The sequence below is a fragment of the Rhamphochromis sp. 'chilingali' genome (assembly GCF_963969265.1).
Source record: "Rhamphochromis sp. 'chilingali' genome assembly, chromosome: 16".
Lineage (NCBI taxonomy): Eukaryota > Metazoa > Chordata > Actinopteri > Cichliformes > Cichlidae > Rhamphochromis > Rhamphochromis sp. 'chilingali'.
In genome coordinates this window covers 28245525-28265448 of record NC_137943.1, presented here as the reverse complement: position 1 = coordinate 28265448, position 19924 = coordinate 28245525, and the positions used below count along the sequence as shown (strand labels likewise).

The 19924-nt window shown below is 40.8% G+C and overlaps 1 protein-coding gene across 1 annotated transcript; it reads right to left on the bottom strand.

Moving 5' to 3' along the window:
- Positions 1-1954: 1954 nt before the first annotated feature.
- On the bottom strand, positions 1955-19816 carry kcnj9 (potassium inwardly rectifying channel subfamily J member 9). The gene is made up of 9 exons (XM_080862171.1): positions 19331-19816; positions 19086-19201; positions 18060-18495; positions 16714-16927; positions 13345-13546; positions 11498-11690; positions 11049-11246; positions 8821-8951; positions 1955-3178 (listed from the first exon to the last, which is right to left on the bottom strand). The coding sequence occupies exons 3-9, from the start codon at positions 18355-18357 to the stop codon at positions 2912-2914; spliced, it is 1503 nt and encodes a 500-aa protein (XP_080718297.1). The 5' UTR covers positions 18358-18495; positions 19086-19201; positions 19331-19816; the 3' UTR covers positions 1955-2911.
- Between the last annotated feature and the right edge of the window lie 108 nt (positions 19817-19924).

Here is a 19924-nt window from a genome sequence, read left to right as displayed (position 1 = left end):
GTTTGTTTTTAATAGAAAAGGTTAAAAGCAGGCCAACATTGACTGCCTTTTAGTCATACTCATAAAAATTAAAAACTAAAAGCTCAGATGTTTCACATAAAGGAACTCTAAATGTATTCCCTACCTGTTTGACCAGAGTCACGACTCTCTGACACCGAGTGGTGACGAATGGTAAACTAAAGTTAACTTATTTACAGAGAAGAAGAATAACAGCCTTAAAAAGGGAGAGACGGCGGACAATGGATAGAAAAGAAAATCAGGGATAACTGTTAATTAAAGTTAAAGAATAACTCACACTAGCATGACAGTACAGTTATTAAATACATAATGCTCTTTTTTTGGCTTCTCAGACACATTTTTCTTCTTCATGAACACAGATATCCTACGGTAGGCGATTGTGTTTTAATGTACTTAGCATTACAGACTTACCGTATTGTGAAACCATTGTTATCATGGAGAATGCATCTTGATAGTGCTGTATTTTGACTGTGTGATTTGATTCCACCCAAAGTAAATGCTATTACAACTGCACCTTGCCTTTTGTGGTTCTGTCACTCACAAAATAACAAAACAAATCTGACAAGGATCCAGAAGACCAACTTTTAGGTGTAATTATATTAGGTTTTTTAATCTTTGATTTCTTGGTAAAGGAAATTAGGTAATAGACAGCCAATCACATGGCAGCAGCTTAGTGCATTTAGACATGTAGACCTGGTCAAAATGGCCTGCTGAAGTTCAAACTGAGCATCAGAATGGGGAAGAAAGGTGCTTTAAATGACTTTTAACGTGGCATGGTTGTTAGTGTCAGACAGGCTGTTCCGAGTGTTTCAAAAACTGCTGATCTACTGGTATTTTCCCACACAACTATCTCTAGGGTTTACAGAGAAAGGTCAGGAAAGAGAAAATATCCAGTTGGCGGCAGTTCTCTGGGTTTAAATGTGTCGTTGATGCGAGAGGTTGGAGGAGAATAGAAAGACTGCTTAAGAAAGCAACAGTACAAGTCCTGTCAGCTTAGAACAGGTAACTGAGGCTTCAGTTGACACCGGATCACCAAAATAAAATTGGATAACGGGAGACTAGAATAATGTTGCCTAGTCGGATGAGTTTCTGCTGTGACATTCAGATGGTAGGGTCAGAATTTGGTGTAAAGAACATGAAAGCATGGATTGATCCTGCCTTGTGTCACAGTTCAGGCTTCTGGTGGTATAATGGTGTACGGGAGTAAATGCCATGGCCTACCTGACTTTTTGCTGAGCACGTCTGTTCCTTTATGACCACAGCCTCTAAAGGCTATTCGAGCAGGAAAACGTAGCATCTTACAAAGCTCAAACTGGTTTTGTGAACACGACAGGGTCGCTGTACACTGGCCTTCTCAGTCGCCAGATCTCAATCCAGTAGATCACCTTTGGGACGCATCGTGGATGTTCAGTCGGCGTATCTGCAGCAACTGGGTTATGCTGTCATGTCAATGGATGAAAGGGGTTAAACCTGGGACTAGCAAGGTGTACGTAATAAAATGCTTATAGAGCTAATAGTTTAACAGTTCATCATATTTTATCAAATGGGGTATGTTTTGTGTATAATTCATTTTCAGGTAAGTGTATGAGGGTAGAAAGTACCATTTGCACCACTGAAATTTGCTGATGTATATAATGGCAAAAGCAAAGTATGGGAACCTTGAATGGTATTTACCATAATTGAGAAGATATATTCAGCCTATCTATTATCGTTAGACTACATAATTTAATAGTAAAAAGGATTAAACAAATTTTCAGGACTGAACACCAGTTTTCTTATCAAACACGAAAACTTGTGAACGCTCATGTTGCATATTTCATGTAGCTTCTCGTCAGAACATAAACAGATGCAGATCCTGTGGAATATACTGCAGTTTATTCATTCTAATTGATGTTTCATCTTAAATATTAAAAACATCAAGTAAAAATGACCACATATATACACAGCAGCGGAAGCAGGAGTTTGGGCTGAACTGAGCAGGACACTGTTGTGCTTTATAAGTTTCTACTTGGCAGGGGACAAAAGATACATTTACCCTCGTTGTACACACACTGCATGTGAAACGAAGCCACGAATACGCTTGAGTGTTAACCTGTCTCTACGTTAAAGGTTTTACATACCCTACTCACCGTAATGTGTCGAGTGCAGCAAATTTCTATCAGTAGTTTTAACAAACATTAACATTTTGTGTCCTCTGAAGAGAAAATAGTGCTTAATCTCTGGGCAGGAAGCTAGCTGCGATGTTCACAGATGCTTTTACACTTTTGTCAGGTCAAATAGGTGTTCAGACATTTTTCTAGCACCACACGATGGTTTGTTGCCAAACAGACAGATGTACCAGCGGCTGTGTGCTGGTGTTAATTTCCCACCCTGTTAACACCTGATGGATGTGCATTAAATCTCATAACAATCCTTGCATCTAATCAAATGTGAGGCTACTACCATGTCGATGTTAGTGCATGTGAAAATAAAGCATCTATGCACTGTACCTATTTAAATGTATACAATCTATATAGTTAACTCTGCACATGAAGCCATCCTTTTACCCAACAGGACATATTACGTTTCTGTTTCGGTCCACAGGATATACTGCTGTTGACCCCACCTAAAGCATAGTATTGTCATTTAAATGTAGATATAGGCAAGGGTGATTGGAGCTAACACAACAAACTGAAAGGAGATAGCACACATACAGTACACTTTTAACAAAGACGAACGCACAAAGAAAAGACAAAAGTTTCAAGAAATAAACTCTTTCAGATGGTAACATAAGATATGGAGTATACTGCAGAAGTGAGCCTAATGAAACTACTTGTTGCCTTGAAAGTAAAGGTCTGGAAACTGTGGCATGGTAATGGCGATATACTGAAGGTCTTTGTAAACATTCTCTGTTCTAGGCCTCAGATTCTGATTGGTCGGTGGCAACGCTGCCATTCAGCTCGCCCAGTCCTGATTGCTCCTGGATGTCAGTCATCTCCCCGACAATGAAGGTCGGCTCCCCTCCTTTGCTGTTGGCCGAGCCGCTGTCTGGCTGCTTGGCCGCTTGGTTGGCCAGAGTGGGCTCTTCATCCAGCCTGCTGGAGATGGACCAGTAGAGATGAGCATCAAGTCTGGCTGCAGCTAATGACAGCTCTCGTGCTGAGCAGGATGGCGTGTCCACCTTAGAAGGAAGCAGAAAAGTAAGATGAGGATTTCTCTGTTAACTTTTGTGTAGTCCAAAATGAATAGACTGGTTCTTTTATAGCACTTTTCTACTCTGACCACTGAAAGCACTTTACACAAATTGCCTCATTTACCCATTCACACTAGCACTGTTTGGTATGCTTTTTCACACAGTCATACTCCGATTGATGCCTCAGAGAGCAACTTCGGGTTAGTATCTTGCCCAAAGATACTTGGCATGCAAACTGGAGCAACTAGGAAGTGATGATCCACCAACCTACTGATTAGCAGATGACCTGCTCTATCATCCGAATGAACCCAAAATCCTTGCTGACCTTTTCAGTTTCAGTTTAGATTCAGGTCACAGTATATCATCAGATAATTAGCTTGATTTATTTAAAATTTATTATAATGGTTTAATGATGCCTCGATTGTTTACTCTGCAGCATGTTGGTTAACTTCTACTGTGTTAACATGTTCTATAAAAATTGATTTGAATTGACTTTGTAATTGCCGTCATGTATTCCATAAGTTAGAGTTAACACATATAGTTCCATTTCAGTATTTTCCGTTTTAGTATATTAGCTTTTGGGGTGGCCCTTATATGTAGAAAAAAGTGCTTGTGTGAATGGCTAAACATGAGACATCTTATATAAAGTGCTTTGAGTGCTCAAGTACAGTAGAAAAGTGCTATACACGAGCCAGTGCATTTATCTTCCATAGGCTTTAAGAACATCAAAGCACCAGACGCTGCTTTACAGCATCTGTATTTTGATTTCACACATCAAAGAAGCAGCAGCAGAGAATTTTAAGCAACTTCCACTTGATAGCGCTCACCTTCAACCACCCAAACAGTGTCCTATGTTTCTGAAGTTTCTATTTTGATCTAACTATGCTTTTAATATTTGTCATACATTTTGATTGGAAATGGATCCCACCAAGCAAGCAGGAAACATTTATTTATATTAAACTTTTACCCAGACATGAATAGCAAAGTGCTTTAGAAAAGGCAATAACAGGATGTGCAAAACTTAACTCAATTTATAAAATAATTAAAAGGAAAGTTAACAAAACAAACAGCATACATTAGCAAAATGGTAAAAAAAAAATAAATTAAATAAATTAAATAAAATAAAATAAATAGACAGATATTTTTTCATTGCAGTTTGAAAGCACACTTTAAAAATGTATTTATTATCCAATGATCACTGTGTAATTGAATTACAGACAATGTTGGTAAAATGGCAAGAGCGAGTACTGCAGGACTTGTTTTAGCACAATGGCTTGAGAAGACAATGTCGACTGGCTTTAGAACTTTTATTTTTGAAAAACTATAACTAACCAAAATAAAAACCATTACAAAATTATTTTCTTCTTTTGACTGATCTCTTTAGGGGTCACCTTATCCCTAATATTCTCATCTGTCCTTATCCGCCACATCCATTAATCTTCTGTGTGGTCTTCCTCTTTTCCTCCTGCCTGGCAGGAGCATTTTCAAATTCCTTTGTCCACTATATCCCATCTCAACCTTGTCTCTCTTATTTTGTTCCTAAAATGCTCAGCCTGAACTGTCCCTCTGATGTTCTCATTTCTAATCCTGGCCGTCCTGGTCACACCCAGTGAAACTCTTATCATCTTCAACTCTGCCACCTCCACCTCGGCCTCCTGTCTTTATGTCAGTCCCACTGTCTCCAAACCATACAGTATAGCAGGTCTCACTACCACCTTATAAAAACCTCCCCTTTCACGTATTCCACTCCACCCTGCCTGCACTCTCTTCCTCATCTTTCTTGTGCTTTGTCCATTGCTTTGTATAGTTGACCCCTAGGTATTTAAATTCATCTACCTTCATTACCTCTACGCCTTGTATCTTCACCTTTCTGCCTGCCTCCCCACAAATAACAACTTCTTCTGTGAACAGAATAGAGACTCTGGCATGAACTCATCTGTCAGCCTGTCCATCACCACTGCAAACAAGAAGGGGCTCAGAGCCGAGCTGACATGATCCCACCCCCACCATGAACCCATCTCTCACGCCTCATCATTGTCTCACTGTCTTCATATCAAATTACTTTAATGGATCCTTACAATTTTCCCTCTGTCAGCGCCACCACAACCATAAACCACCATCTACTTTTCCATAATCACATATCTGCAAAACTAAAGACATTGCTATCAGACTCAACTATGCATTGTGTCTACTGCCAGTCAGTAACATGTTAATATGCTAAACATCAACATGTCACTTTGGGCATATTAGCATGAAGACCTTAGGATTTATCTCAAAGTATTACTGTGTCTAAGTACAGCCTGACAGTTCTGCCAGCTTAAATGCGAGTTCCTAATCTTTTTAGTGTAATCTGCCTCATCCACTTCTACAACTCTGACTGCATTATTTTATTTTAAAGACATCTGTTTTCTCAGGCTATTTTAAACCATTTGATATATAAATTGTCTGTTATTTTCAGTAAATTTCATCCAAAATAACAAAACTAGTTAAAAACTTATAATCTTATGACAATCTGTGTGATTTTGCTTTGGCAAAAACATCTTTCCAAAGTTCCTTTATGCAGAAAAAAACCTGCAAACTTGAACATGAATCAAACTTCACCATATTTTCTGTGTTTGTCTGCTCACTTCAGTGCTCACTTCAGTTAGTATTTCTGTTTATGTTTTTAAAGACTCATTGCATTAGGCTACAAATGCCCACGTATGTAACACATGTCCATGTAATGTACAGTCCACATCTCTACAAAAATAAACATGAAATAAATACTTTAGTCAGAGTTCCTACACATCCCAGCATGCTTTTCAACAACCCCAAGAGAATGTGAGAATTCAGCTGCCAGTTACACGTGTAGGTGGAGACAGGAATAGGGATAACAGACAAAGAGTAGATAATAATCTTGGTGCTTCTAGAAGAATTGTTGCTTAGTTCAGATGATGAATTATAGAAAATTGTCTTTTTTCTTAAACTCTGAGGAACTAACAGTGAAGCCTTACATTTATGTAGCTATTTTACTCGCAAGCTGTACTGTTCATTTGCTTCCTTTGTTTATTTTCAGTTCATTTCATTACTTTATCCCAATAGGAGTTCTCAAGATGGCATTTCTAATGTTCGTTTCAGGAAGGTTCCTTTACTGATCTTCACCTTTTACCTGGTGGCCAGGACTTAGCCCACAGGGCGTTTGAAAAAAGGGACATGTGCCTACCCTCCTGTAGGTCCACCACCTGCAGGAGGCGCCATAGGGTCAAAGACCCTGGTGGACCGATCCCTGGCTACAGGGTCTAGCGATTGGGACATGGAACATCACCTCTCTGGTGGGGAAGGAGCCTGAGCTAGTTCTCAGGTTGAGAGGTACCAGCTAGATATAGTCGGCTCACCTGAACGCACGGCTTGGGCTCTGGAATCAGTTCTGGAAAGGGGCTAGACTCTGTCACAGTCTGGAGTTGCCCGTGGAGAGAGGTGGCAGGTTAGAGTAGGTATCTTAGTATCCCCTAGGCTTGCTGCTTGTACGTTGGAGTTTTTCCTGGTGGATGAGAGGGTTTGTTCCCTAGGCCTTCAGGTTGGGAACAGGCCTGACTTGGGACATGATCGAAATGGATCATGTTAAAGAAGGAGTCCTAACAGGCTTGGTTAGCCTATGGGCCTTCGGAGGCAGCCAGTAAGTACCTATAGGCCAAATAGATCGCAGCTCAGGCAGTGGCCAAAGCAAAAACTTGGGTGTGGGAGGAGTTTGGAGAGGCCATGGAAAAAGACTTTTGGACTGCCTCAAAGAGTTTCTAGCAAACCGTCAGGCAACTCAGGAGGCAAAAGTGGTGCTCTACCTGCACCATGAATAGTGTGGGTGGAGCGCTGCTGACTTCAGCTGAATATATTATCAGGCGGTGGAAGGAATACTTCGAGGACCTTCTTAATCCCACTGAAGCGTCTTCCGTAGAGGAAGCAGAGCCTGGGGACAAGGGGGATGATTGATCCATCACTGAGGCAGTTAAACAACTCCTTGATGGCAGAGCCCCTGGGGTGGATGAGGTTAGCCAAGAGTTCCTGAAGGCTCTGGATGTTGTAGGGCTGTCTTGGTTGACATGCCTCTATGATGAATATGACCGGGGACCGGAGAGTGTGCTCCAACTATAGTGGAATCACATTCCTCAGCCTCCCGGGGAAAGTCTATGCCAGGGTGCTCAAAAGGAGAGTCTTTCCGTTAATTGAACCTCAGATACAGGAGGAGCAATGCGGTTTTCATCACTGGACCTGGACTCTTTACCATCTCGAGGATACTTGAGGGTGCAGGGGAGTTTGCCCAACAACCCCTACAAGCCATTCCATCCTCACACAACTGTTGCAATAGCTTGGTCCATATAGCTGGCAATAAGTCAGACTCGTTCCTGGTGGGTGTTGAATCAATTCTGTTCATGATTTTTATGGACAGAATTTCTAAGCATAGCCAAGTGGCGGCATGCATCCACTTGGGCGGTCTCAGAATCTCGTCTCTGTTTTTTGCGGAGGATGTGGTTCTGTCGGCTTCATCAAGTGATAGCCTCCAGCTTGCACCGGAGCAGTTTACAGCCGAGTGTGAATCAGCACCTCCAAATCTGAGGCCATGGTTTTCAGCCTGAAAAGGGTGGAGTGCCCACTCTGGGTCAGGGATGAGTTACTGCCCCAAGTGAAGGAGTTTTGTTCATTAAGTGAGAGGAGAGGGCGGCGGGAGATCGACAGACAGATTGGTGCGGATGCTTATTGTTAATTATTTTTACTTCAGCTATGCAGAAAGCTTTAATAAAGGAATAAAGTGGAACATCTCTTAATAGGGAAGAGAAAATACAAAAATTTAACTTCACCATTTATTTTAAATTATTTCTAGCCTTAGGATTTTAGTGGTAACTTTCACATGCTTGTCCACATATAGAGCCTGTATATAATAACACAAGAAGAAAACATCGAGATGAAGCCAAATGAGTACTTTGTAGCCCGTCCTAAGGACAGTCATCCACTGTGACATTTTGAAGTGCCTTACTCAAAGTGAAGCAGGTTCTCTGAACACTACTGTTCTCTTTCCTTCACCTTATGATGTTTTCCGTCATAGCCAAGCAAACCTTCTTCCATAACTAGAGAAAATAAATTAAAATAATAATAATAATAATAATTAAAATAAATTATACTGTTAACAGAAATGTCACATATTAAATGTTTTTGGAAACCAACATAGCCACTAAGAATATTTGGAATACTTTAAAATTTCTGTGAGTAAATTTAAACACAAATTCATGCAGTCCTTGGCTATCTGCTTGTTGATCATGATTAGGAAAATTGAGGTGAGATTTTCTGTTAAATAGTAAATTATATTTTAAGACAGACCCTGAGGCACTTCATCTTCATGAGGTACACATACTTATAAGAGAAGATTTTACTAGACGTGCATGTTAGGTTAACTGGTGATTCTACATTGGCTTTAGGTGTAAATCAAAGCATCAATCTTTGTCCACCCCTTTGTATAACTCTGCGAAAGACTGGCGAGCTGCCCAGAGTGTACCCCCTCTCTTTTCCAGTGACACCTGTGACAGGTGTCATGGGAGTGCAACAAATCATGCTGTGCTTTATTAGCTTGCCCTCATCACATCTTCTTCAAGAGACATTACCTCAAATGTGTGGTGAAAGGCTCCATAGTCGACGTCAAAGAAGCCCTCTGCCAGCGACATCATTGGGCTGAACCTGTGACCCCACAACAACTCCTCTGCAAGATACGAGCTCCTTGCCTGGCATGTCATCCCTGCATGCACAAACAAATGGATGACTATAGAGATTCATAATACACATTTTCCCTCACGGCATTTGTTCTGGTCTGTGTGATAAATGATTTGATATTAACTGGATTCGCTGTGCCTGGCTATGGCAAAGCAGAAGAGTAAAAGCACCACACCAAGAACTCTTACACAAACATAATTCATTTACCCATTTAGTCACAAACAATTTCACTGGCAAGCTGTCGTTGTAAGGATGTTCTCTGCAGCAGAGTTATGACTGTCAGCTAAGTCTTTGTAACATAGCGCTCTGACTAAGGGAATCAATATTTGGTGTAGGTGGAGAGGCCACCTTTACCTCACAGATACACATCCTGAATAGCCTCGATACACTGAGTTCTTGCTAAACTGTGAGGAAACTAGTAGAGTATATCATCCTCTCAGAATGAATCTGACGTAAGGCGATATAAGAGAGGGATAAGGGAGAAAAGATAAACAAGCACATAATATTTGGAACGTCCCAGCTTGTGCAAATTACTTTGGGAATGAATATCCTATAAATCCAGATGCACTTAAGACTAGCAGGAGAAAGTAAAACATACTTTAGTGTACTCCTATATTGTTTAACTTCCACAACTCTTTTATGTCTCTATATCATCTACCTGGTGGCCTCGATTTGTCTTTTATATTTGGTGCTATTGTTTAGCACTTTGTTCATCCCTGTTGTTTTTTTTTAAAGTGCTTTATAAATTGATATGATATGTTTTTTCAAGAGGATTAGTTTTGCTTTTCCTTATTTCTTTTCTTGTATACTGTTAAAGTCAGGATTTTTACAAGTAATCCCTATGAGCCAAAAGTTCAGACTGCTCCGTACACTTTCTTTAAAACTGTTTTTTTTCTCTTAACTTTGTATGATATCAAGGAGGAGGGATTAATATAGACTCTGTCTGTATTCACTTAATACTTAGTGTGTAGCAGCTATGTATTTAGTATGAGTATTTTGTTACCTATCCCATCATGCATTGTCTGTTTTTTTTTTAAAAACGTAGTAGGATGAGAGGAAAGATGGCAGCAAATCAAGGTAGGAACTGCCACTAAATATTTGCATTTATTCGTTTAAGAAAATTTGCTCAGTGTATTCTATATTTGTGACAAAAATGCAGTAGTAGTAGTAGTCGTCAGTTATTCATCTAGCAGACTCAGCTCTGATATTTTGGCATAAAGTCCCAATAGTGTCCGAAATAGTTTTTTTTATTTTACTGGATGAATGGATGGATGGATGGATGGGTGAGTGGATAGGAATCCTTTCCCATCTGTTTCCAAGGGGCAGCCAATTGGAAGAAATTAGCTAAAGGAGGGTTGCATGTTGTACAGTTTCCTTGTGTATGTGTGGATTCTCTTTGGGAACTCCAGCTTCCTCCCACAGTCCAAAGACATGGATCAGGTTAAATTGGATCGGGTCATTCTAAATCCCTGCAACTACTGGGATCCACTTCACGACAATGAATTAAATAAGCGGAAGAAGATGGATGGAATCTGTGACTCATGCAAAGCCACTCTAGAAGAGGCTAAAAATAAAAATATGGCGCTGGAAATATATAGCATAATAGGTCCACTTTTACTGATGATTTATCAAGAGTGAGTAAGCGCAGCAGGGCTCTGTGATTTGCCCAAGGGTAGATGAGTCTCCAGTTTTAAACAGTTTGCTTTCTGTTGGGGTAACATCAGACTGCAGATTGCTAGACCGTGACTTCTAGGTTTTTGTCATTTCTTGTGCATACATGGAAATGAGTTTCTCCTTATTTTTTTTGTTCAATGTTTTAATTTAATCTAAACTACTAAACCAGATGATTTCTTTATTTACTATTTATTTGCTGATTTATTATAGGACCTGGGGCTAGATTTAATAAACGGGACAAAATAATGTATGAGTGCAATCCCCAAAATAGCGCTCAGTGCTGTGGTTAGTTTTAAGGGTGATTTACAAAGCTTGCAAGGTTTCTGCCCACAGGAGGAGTCTCTTCATTTCAAAATCAAGGACAACAAATAAAACATGCTTTTTTTAGGGGTTACATTAATAGATTTAAACTCGCAGATGTTTCTTAATTTGGTGTTTGCCTTCTCACCAGTGGCCTCCACCATTCCTTCTAGAATGACCACAATCTCAAAGTCTTCTTTCTCTAGCTGGGCCTGCGACATGTCCCAGAAGGGTGAACGTGCGTCAATCTCATGGGAAATCACCAATGGTGAGACCAGGAAGAGACGATCATCGCCCGTCTCAAAGCCCACACTGATGTCTGTCTGATCCAGAGGGATGAACTCACCTGGAAGAGCCAATAAAGTGGAGACAAGGAGAGAGGTTGTACCTGGAAGCTCAGGTTTAAAATGACAGAATACTAGAAAGACACAAAAGAGATCTTAGAATGAGCGGTTCACATGGCCAAGTATGTTATTATTATTATTATTATTATTATTGTTATTATATACTGGGCCATTTGATTTTTCAATAGGTGTAGTTGTTACAGTTTTTGTCACCAAAGGAAGAAAAAGAAAGATTCATTATTAACTGTCTCACCCTCCTGAGTCTGCTTAGACTTGATGAGTTTGGCCCTGATGTTGGCCCCCACAATGTGGGAACTTCGAAGGTCTCCCACCCTGAACATCAGGCAGAGCTTGTCGTCTCTCGGCGAGATAACAGCGTGTTTGGAGAACACCAGCGTCTCAGCTCGTTTGTTAGGCTGCGAGATCTTTACAAACATGCAGCCCACCTGGACAGAGAGGAAGGAACAATGTGAAACATGGGCCCTGCTAAAAAGTCAAAGCCACAGGGAGCCTTGCACAAAGTAGAAAAGCAGAGGATTATTATGAAAGGAACATAATATATAAACACCAAGACATATGTCTTGGTGTTTATAACAAACACATCAGCTAAAGAGCTGAATAATTCCGGTGTAGTCTGCACATCTGGAACACATTCATTGTGGCCGCTGAATACAAACTAACCTTGATCATTTTTTAGAAGAGCTTGCTATTGCCAGTTTCTCTTGTCTAAAAAGATCAGTGACACTTGACTTAACCCCACACTCAACTGTTTTTATATGCATAGTAAAACAGCCCACGCTACGTGTACATCAGTTGTTAATTTGGAATGTTTCCAGCTCCCAAACATGCATAAACATGATTCAGCCTGGATGTCGGAGTGTGAATTCATCCTCATCAAAAGAGTGCTTACACCGTGCAAAAAAAATTTAGCTTCATCGGCATTTTCTGTGTAAATATTCTTTTTTTTAGGAAGAATACCATCTGCATATAATTTGCGTCATTATGGCTCCACTGTATTTGTGCATTCAATCTTCTCTCTAAGCTAAAAAAAAACAGCGTATCATTATTTTATTTGATTCAGCTGAGCTGACAGGAAGCTTCCGTTTAAGCAAACAGTCTCGGGTCAAACAGAAATTGCAGGCACAAAAGGAGTTAGCTGAATTTGAACACTGACTCAGAAGTTCCGAAGCCTGTTTTTCATTTTTCGTTTCCATTTGTTTCTCTAATCTGACTTCCTGCTTTGCTAAAACACATCTGACAATCTTGTTTGCTACATATGTTACACTCATGTCTACATCGTCATTAATACATAATCAGATAACAAACCATCACAGATGTCAGCAGTATTCATTCTAAATACGAAAGCGTCTATTTAAGATTCTTATATCCCAAAATTACTGAGAATATTCACTTTGGCACTGCATGAATTTAAACTCATGCTTAATAGGAGATAGGAAGAGAGGTCCCAATTGCAGGACATGCACCTGGTTTAAATATTGAAAAGGAAACTTGTAATGTTACAAAGACCAAAAAAAAAACACAAAGTCCAAAGGGCATCCATCCATCCCATTCTTTACCACTTATCCGATACAGGATCACAGGAAAGCTGGAGTCGATCTTAAACACACAGTCATATTTACACAGAAGACCGATAGGAAAATTAGACATCTTTACCTTTAGAGTAAAAGAAGGAGCAACTGAAAGACAGGACATGAAGACAGAGGCAGGGCGACACAGAATGGAGGGCGAAAAATGCAGAAAATAGAAACACAGTGGGGCAAAACAGAACCAACAAATATAACAAAAAACATAATTTATCAGAAAGTGAATGTTTGAAAGTCTGAATAATCATATCCTCCGTATATCTTTGAATTGCCATGTTATTGTGGTGGAGGGGTTTGTGCGTTTCAGTCATCCTGCAAGAATCAGCTGGCTCGGGAACTCGTTTTCCCCCTGGATGAGCTACAAGAGGTGCCTGGGGTGAGAGAAGTCTGCTTAGACTGCAAACCGAACCCAGGTAAGGGGTACGAAATCGAGAGAAGGATGGATGGATTTCTAAATATTTCCCCATCTCTGTTTTTTACCAGTTAAGCTGCTCACCATGAAGGCGTTAACCATCGATCCCAGTATAGCCTGCAGCAGCAGCAGCATTGTGCCCACCGGACACTGGTCGGTGATGACACGGTGACCATAGCCAATCGTGGTCTCGGTCTCAATGGAGAAGAGGAAAGCCGAGATGAAGCCATTGACATTGTTCACGCACGGCGTCCACGTCTCATCCTCCAGATGGTCGAGATCACCCCTTGGGAAGAGGAGAAGCAGAATGTGTGAGAAAGGGAAGGCGGGAGGTGACAAAGTGGGTGTCAAGAGGGAAAAATAGACTGAGAGCGAGAAGATATATATTTTTAGACTGGAGGTGCAGAAATATATAGATGACGATTCATCTCTCCATTTAAATTTTCCACCACCTTGCAGCTAATTCCTGTAATGAATAGGAGCAATCCTGTTCATCAGATTTAAACATGGTGCTTAAGCCAACATTTATGCTGTCACTTCTTGCCGAGGCTGCAGAAACCCGCCACTTTCATCATATATCATCACGCGCAACTTGCTCTCAGCATCTTTTGAGGGTTTTTTTCAATCCTGTGCCACTAAGAGTCCGCAGAATTTCTGTTCTAACACACACTACACACACTAATGTCCCCGATTAACACAGCTCCAGCCAGAGAGGGAGCGCTAATTAGCGAAAGTGGTGTTAGGTCATTTATATAATCTATGACTTTTATTGACCTGTGCTGGTGACAAAGGGATTGCAGCAACACTGACAGCTTTCTGGCACAAAACTGAATGGCCTGCAATTGATATAAAAAAGGGTCACAATTTTTATGAGACGAATACGTTAGTTAATTAGAGCAGAGATCCAGCAATCACAGCTCATGAAGAGGCAGCACATCATGATGAAATACGCTGTAATATTAATACTGCTTTGTCATCTGCTTTTTTGGCTGAGAAAGCAGCTTCATTTTGGCCTTTATGGTAGATGTGTAAAAATCTAATGCTCACTTAAAGAATGGTTGGACTTTGGGGGAAATACGGTGAAAAGATCAATAATGTTCTCATAGCTGTCTGCTAAATATGATGCCGCACCCAGAAGGCAGTCAGCTTAGTTTAGCACTAAGCTGTCAAACAAGAAAAGAGCTAAAATAAATTTCCCTGCCATCCCCACTGAAGCTCCCTGATTAGCACAGTACATCTTATACAGTACATCGCTTCAATTTTTGCACTCGTTAAAGAAAAGCACCAAATTTATGAGCAAAATTCTGTTTAAATGGTTAAATTCTGCATTTTTGGAGTTATTACATAGACTTGAATTCAAATTAATTGCAAACATAAATCCATGTTTATGCTTTCTCTGAAATTTTCTGATGATTACAGGTCTAAAAGAGCTCTGAATGGCTTTGATTACAATTGAATTAACCTTTGTTTCAAAGTGAATGTTAAGCAAACCACTACATCACAGCCAGAGAACAAAAATACATGTATTTTTGTTTTTTTAATGCAAATTGACACAATTGTTGCAACACAATGTCCACTCCGGTTAATAACATTTGTATGAAATTCTGAATGCTCCAAACTTATTTCTACATCAAAGGGCAAAGGGCAGTGGCACAGCAAGAAGAGTCTGGCTGTGAATCTGCTTGTTGAGGAGGTTGCAGAGGTGACAAATAGGAAGAGATGTTCTTTTACTTTTTAGTGAAATTATATGTCTTTTCAAGTAACTCAAAAACAACTCTTTAGCTACATACATACAGTGTTGTTTACATTTCTGTCCAACTAAGATTTTGCTGGATGGGATCACATAAACATAAAGATGGTCTTCTTTTTTTTTCGAACTCTAGATATGAAAAGACAATTTCCCAAAACAAGAAACTTTAATGTGAGGATTTGTTGTCAGAAAAAAGCACACAGACAAGGGAAAATCCTGTTTTTGGTCATAATGTGTTGCTACCATATGAAAAGATAAAGTTTAAATTAGGTCCCATATTCCTGATATCACTTGGATTCAGAATAGGATCCTATGGATCAGGACTTAATCTGTGGGAAATGATCATTTGATGCCCTGCTGACTTTGTAAGTTTGCTCACTTATAAAGAAATGAACAGTCTCTAACCTTTATGGTAATTTCATTGTAATGGAGACAGAATAACAACTGAAAAACAAACAAAAGTTATAAAGTCATTTGTATGTCACTGATTGAAATAAATATTTGATCCTCTGCAACTAACCAGAATTGTGGCCTCCACAGATTGGCTCTGTGCCCATGTAGAACAGATTGCAATCAATCAATCAATTACAGATACTCCTGATCTCAACTCAATTTCTCCCATTCAGGCATCTCCACCACAAGACAAAGAGGCTGTCAGGGACAAAATTGTAGATCTGCATAATGTCTGGTACGGACTATAAGACCAGCAAGAAGTTGGGGAGAAGGTGGAAACTGTTGGTGTGAATATTCAGAAATGAAAGAAATATAAAATGATCAATCAGACCAATCTTGCCTCATGGGGTGAGGATGAAAGGTGGTGCATCAACACAAAACTACAAGGAGGGAGCTTAATGAAGGCAGTTGAGAGCACAGTGACCAAAAGCACCACTGGTAACATTACAACACCACGAGGTCTCCCTGCTCAAGAACACACATGTACAAGCCCATCTTAAGTTTGCCAGTGAATATCTAAATTATTGAGAGAAATCTTGGGAGAAATTGCTGTTGTCAGATGATATTAAAATCAAGCTGTTTGTCATCAACACGACTTGTCATGTTTGGAGAAAGAGAAATGCTAAGTATGACCAAAAGTGCACCATCCCCACAGTCAGGCATGGAGGTGGAAGCATTATGCTTTGGGGCTGTTTTTCTCCTAAGGGTACAGGATGACTTCACTGCATTAAGGGGCAAATGGACGGTGCTATGTACTATAAAATCTTGAACAAGAACCTCCTTCCCTCAGCCAGAACACTGAAGATGCGTCATGGATGAGTTTTCCTGCATGATAATGACGCAAAACATACCACAGAGGCAGCAAATTAGTGTCTGCAAAAGCACATTAAGATCATGGAGTGGCCTAGCCAGTTTCCTAATTTCAAACTATAGAAAATCTCTAAAGGCAGATGAAGCTTGGCGTTGTTAAGCGGCAGCCAAGAAGCCAAAATGATTTAGAGAGTTTCTGTAAAGAGCAGTGGGACAAAATCCCTCCAGAGATGAGTGAAAACCTGGTGGCCAACTATGAGAAACATCTTACTGCTGTGTTTGCCCACAAGAGTTTCTCCACTGAGTGTCATGTCATTAAAGACTGTTCATTTCTTTGCAAGGTAGCACACTTACAAATTCAGCGGGAGATCAAATGGTGATTTCCCACACTGCAAGAGATCCAAATACATTAGTGCACATGACTTTATCTTAAATCTTACCTGCAGTAGGCGATGAGGTACCAGATGGCTCCGAAGAAGAGCCATGTTACAGCGTAGGCCATGACAAAGACGAAGAGCGAGCAACGCCAGTTGAGGTCCACCAGAGTGGTGAAGATGTCCGTCAGGTATCGGTAAGTCTCCCGCATGTTACCATGCTGCACATTGCATCGACCGTTCTTCTCCACGTAGCGCTGTCTCTTACGGCGAGTGCGGGCTGGTGGAAGGGTGGAGACAGAAGAGAAGGGGCCCGATTAGAAATCTGTGAGGCTAACAAATGGGAGGAAAAGTGCCATCGCCTTTTGATCCTTTACAGCGTTGAAGACAACTCTTTATTGTTCCATTAAACACTTTCAAAAACATGAGGCTCTCTTTCTGAAATGTTTTGTTTTTAAAGCTACAACTCTGACTGCAGTCAGACGATGAGAATTGGATGAAGGCACTTAGAGAGACGTGAGCATAAACACAGGGAGGTAGCAAGGGACAAAACTACTGAGGGAGATTCAGCGTGGCTCAAAGGAAAGTCAGACTGGTGAAGAAGGGAAAACATAAATGAAAAATGACAGGTGAATAAAACAGAGCAGATGAAGTGCGACGGGACAACATCATCAAACGCTTGGAGAAGAAAAGCTATAACACTGGACTTCATCTGTGTTTTGTTTTGTTTTGTTTTGTTTTATAGGCTTTTTACTGTGGATGCACCAAGCCAGAACTGAAATTATGACACTATACCGCTATCACATACGCTTTAATCAATGAATATCAATCACTGTGCATGCTACTCAAGCTATGGAGACTTATTTTAAGGTAAAACAAAATCTGCCTTTTCTGCAAAAAAAGTCTGGCTCTGCTTTGTAGGATTTTTGTCCTTTGCGATGATGACATCAATTCTTGATCACAAGTTGGAGTTAAAACACCGAAGGGTCATATAAACTGCACATTTCCCTAGTTCCCTAGTTAGGCTTTCTTTCTTTTTATTCTATGAAGATGTACGGCAAAGATTGGAGCAAACAGAGCAGAGCTTAATGAGCAAGACTGTCAAAATTGCTGAGGGGTGAAGCTCTGCAGTATGGTCTAAATTAGAAAAGATTCACTACTACTACTGCGAGACAGATGGGGAGGAGAAGAGGGTGCAGGGCTGAATGGAGAAAATGTTCATCCAGGAGTAAGTCAATATCTCTAAATCTCTCGAGATTTTTATCAGATACAAAGAGATTAATAGTGATGCATTTCAGTCTGGTTGAACTGCAGGTCCAGAAAGAAGCCACAACATTTAAAGAACATAGTGAGTGCACTGTTCCAAACAGAAGGGGGATCAAGGACAAGATGTCATCTTGAGAGTCACTCACCCCACCCGAACCGTCCCCTCTCCTTCTCCGTCCCCTGTGTCTTCTTCCTGTGCTGATTAGCATTGGCTTCCCGCTCGGCCAGCTTGGACTGAAACGATCTCTTGACCGGAGCCGAGTTCGGAAGGGAAGAAGTCGTCTCTGTGGTGACGACGTGGCCCAGCTCCTCCGATACGTTGAAGACTCCCGTGGAGGCTGTGACCTCCGTGGCCACCTCCACTTCTTCGCTCTCCACCTTCTCCTCCACAGGGAGCGAGAGCGAGTCCGGACGGGAGGGGAAGATGGAGTTCTCCAGAGCCATGGTCTACGTCTGTGTGTGCGTGCGTTTGTGTGTGTGTGTGTAAGCGTGTAAAGAGTATTAATGTGTTATTGATATCCTCCCTAAGGCAGAGTCTGTCCAGTACCTATTGACTGAACCATTTGTTTGCTTGTCTGAAGCCTGGAATAAAGCAGAAGAACACAATGATCTGATCAAATGAAACAATGGAATTGATTATCTGTTTTACTGTCACAATAATTCACTGTCAAATGATTTCTTTAAAGAAACAAGACCTCCTCACAGGAGTGCTTGAACTCTGATGTTGCTATAATAAATTCTAAAAACCTATAAATAAATGTGTATCATTTTTTGTGCTTTTATTACTATTGTCAAAGTCTCATTTGAAGTCTTTTAATAATAAAATAAAGGAATAAGTCCTTATTTTCAGATTGAATATGGATAACTTTGAAAGTCCTTGGAAATTAGACACAATGGTAGAATAAATTAGTTCTCTGAAAGACCCCTATTCCTGATGCACGACATGGCATATGCATATCAGAGCCACTTTAACTGGTCTGTATGTTTCATAAAAAGCCTCGGGCTAGGAGTGTGTGTGTGGCCCAGACGTGTGTGTTGTATAAGTGCACTTCGTGCTATTTTAAATATGCTGGATTTATACAGCAGGCCTGTTGAAATAGTCTTACATAAGTCCTATATAAGAAGCCGAGTTAAATATATACATGGATAACGAGACGTGATGAAATATTTACTCAGTAAAATGGAGTCCTAGTCCTCTATAGCCTTGGATGATGTGCGTCCATTTGGACAACTGGCGGATTGGACGCCAGAGGAGACTGATGGTGACAGTCAAGATGACGCACTACGCCTGATGGATGGATCAGAAATAGCCTCTGTTAAAGAGTGTCTGTGAGCCGGCAAGAGGGCTACAGGAACCAAACAGCTCAGCTACGGTTTTAATGTCACACAGACCAAAGATAAACGAGTAAAATCCTACCTGCTCAGTGCACCAACTTGTAGATGTGTAAGACCCAGATTGGGCAGATGTTTTGCCATAAGAACGGCGAAAATCGAGTCCAAGAACGAGCCAGGATTCGCAACCTTGGTTCAATTACACCCATTTCTGGTATTTACGAGCGACGCAGCATAATCAGTCCACTCTTGTTCGCTTTTCCTGGAAAACAAAGACCACCTCGATCCGACCGCTCAGTATTCACAAAAAATAAAAAGCGGGCAGCCCAAGCTAAAGACACACACACACACACCCAAACAAACCCGAAAAAAACAGTTCAAGTACTCTGATTAACGATAAGGCTTTTTCAGAACATGTGTCTGGCAGTGGATGTGCGAAATGGAGGCAACAGGATAATAACCCGGCAGCGCGGAGAGCTCCATCATCTGTGTATCTGATGGAGTCGGTCAGGTGTGGAGCGGTAGAGGATGCTGTCATCAGCCCAGCCCCTATCAAGCCTGCCTGCTTGTTTGCCTGCTTGCCTCAGACGCTTCTCATTTCCACAACAGAAGGGACAGTCCTCTCCCTCCTCTCGGTCAGACCCTCAGCATCTGCAGAGTTCACTGATGGGGAAATTAA

Bases quoted from the DNA above. Each gene is read 5' to 3' on its own strand.
- kcnj9 (XM_080862171.1), bottom strand. From the start codon at position 18,357: ATGGCTCTGGAGAACTCCATCTTCCCCTCCCGTCCGGACTCGCTCTCG. The intron at 11,691-13,344 runs GTGAGCAGCTTA...CTCTCTGTCCAG, and splicing joins CGATGGTTAACGCCTTCATG to GTGGGCTGCATGTTTGTAAA. The intron at 3,179-8,820 runs GTAATGTCTCTT...CTTCCTTCTAAG, and splicing joins CCTTTCACCACACATTTGAG to GTGGACACGCCATCCTGCTC.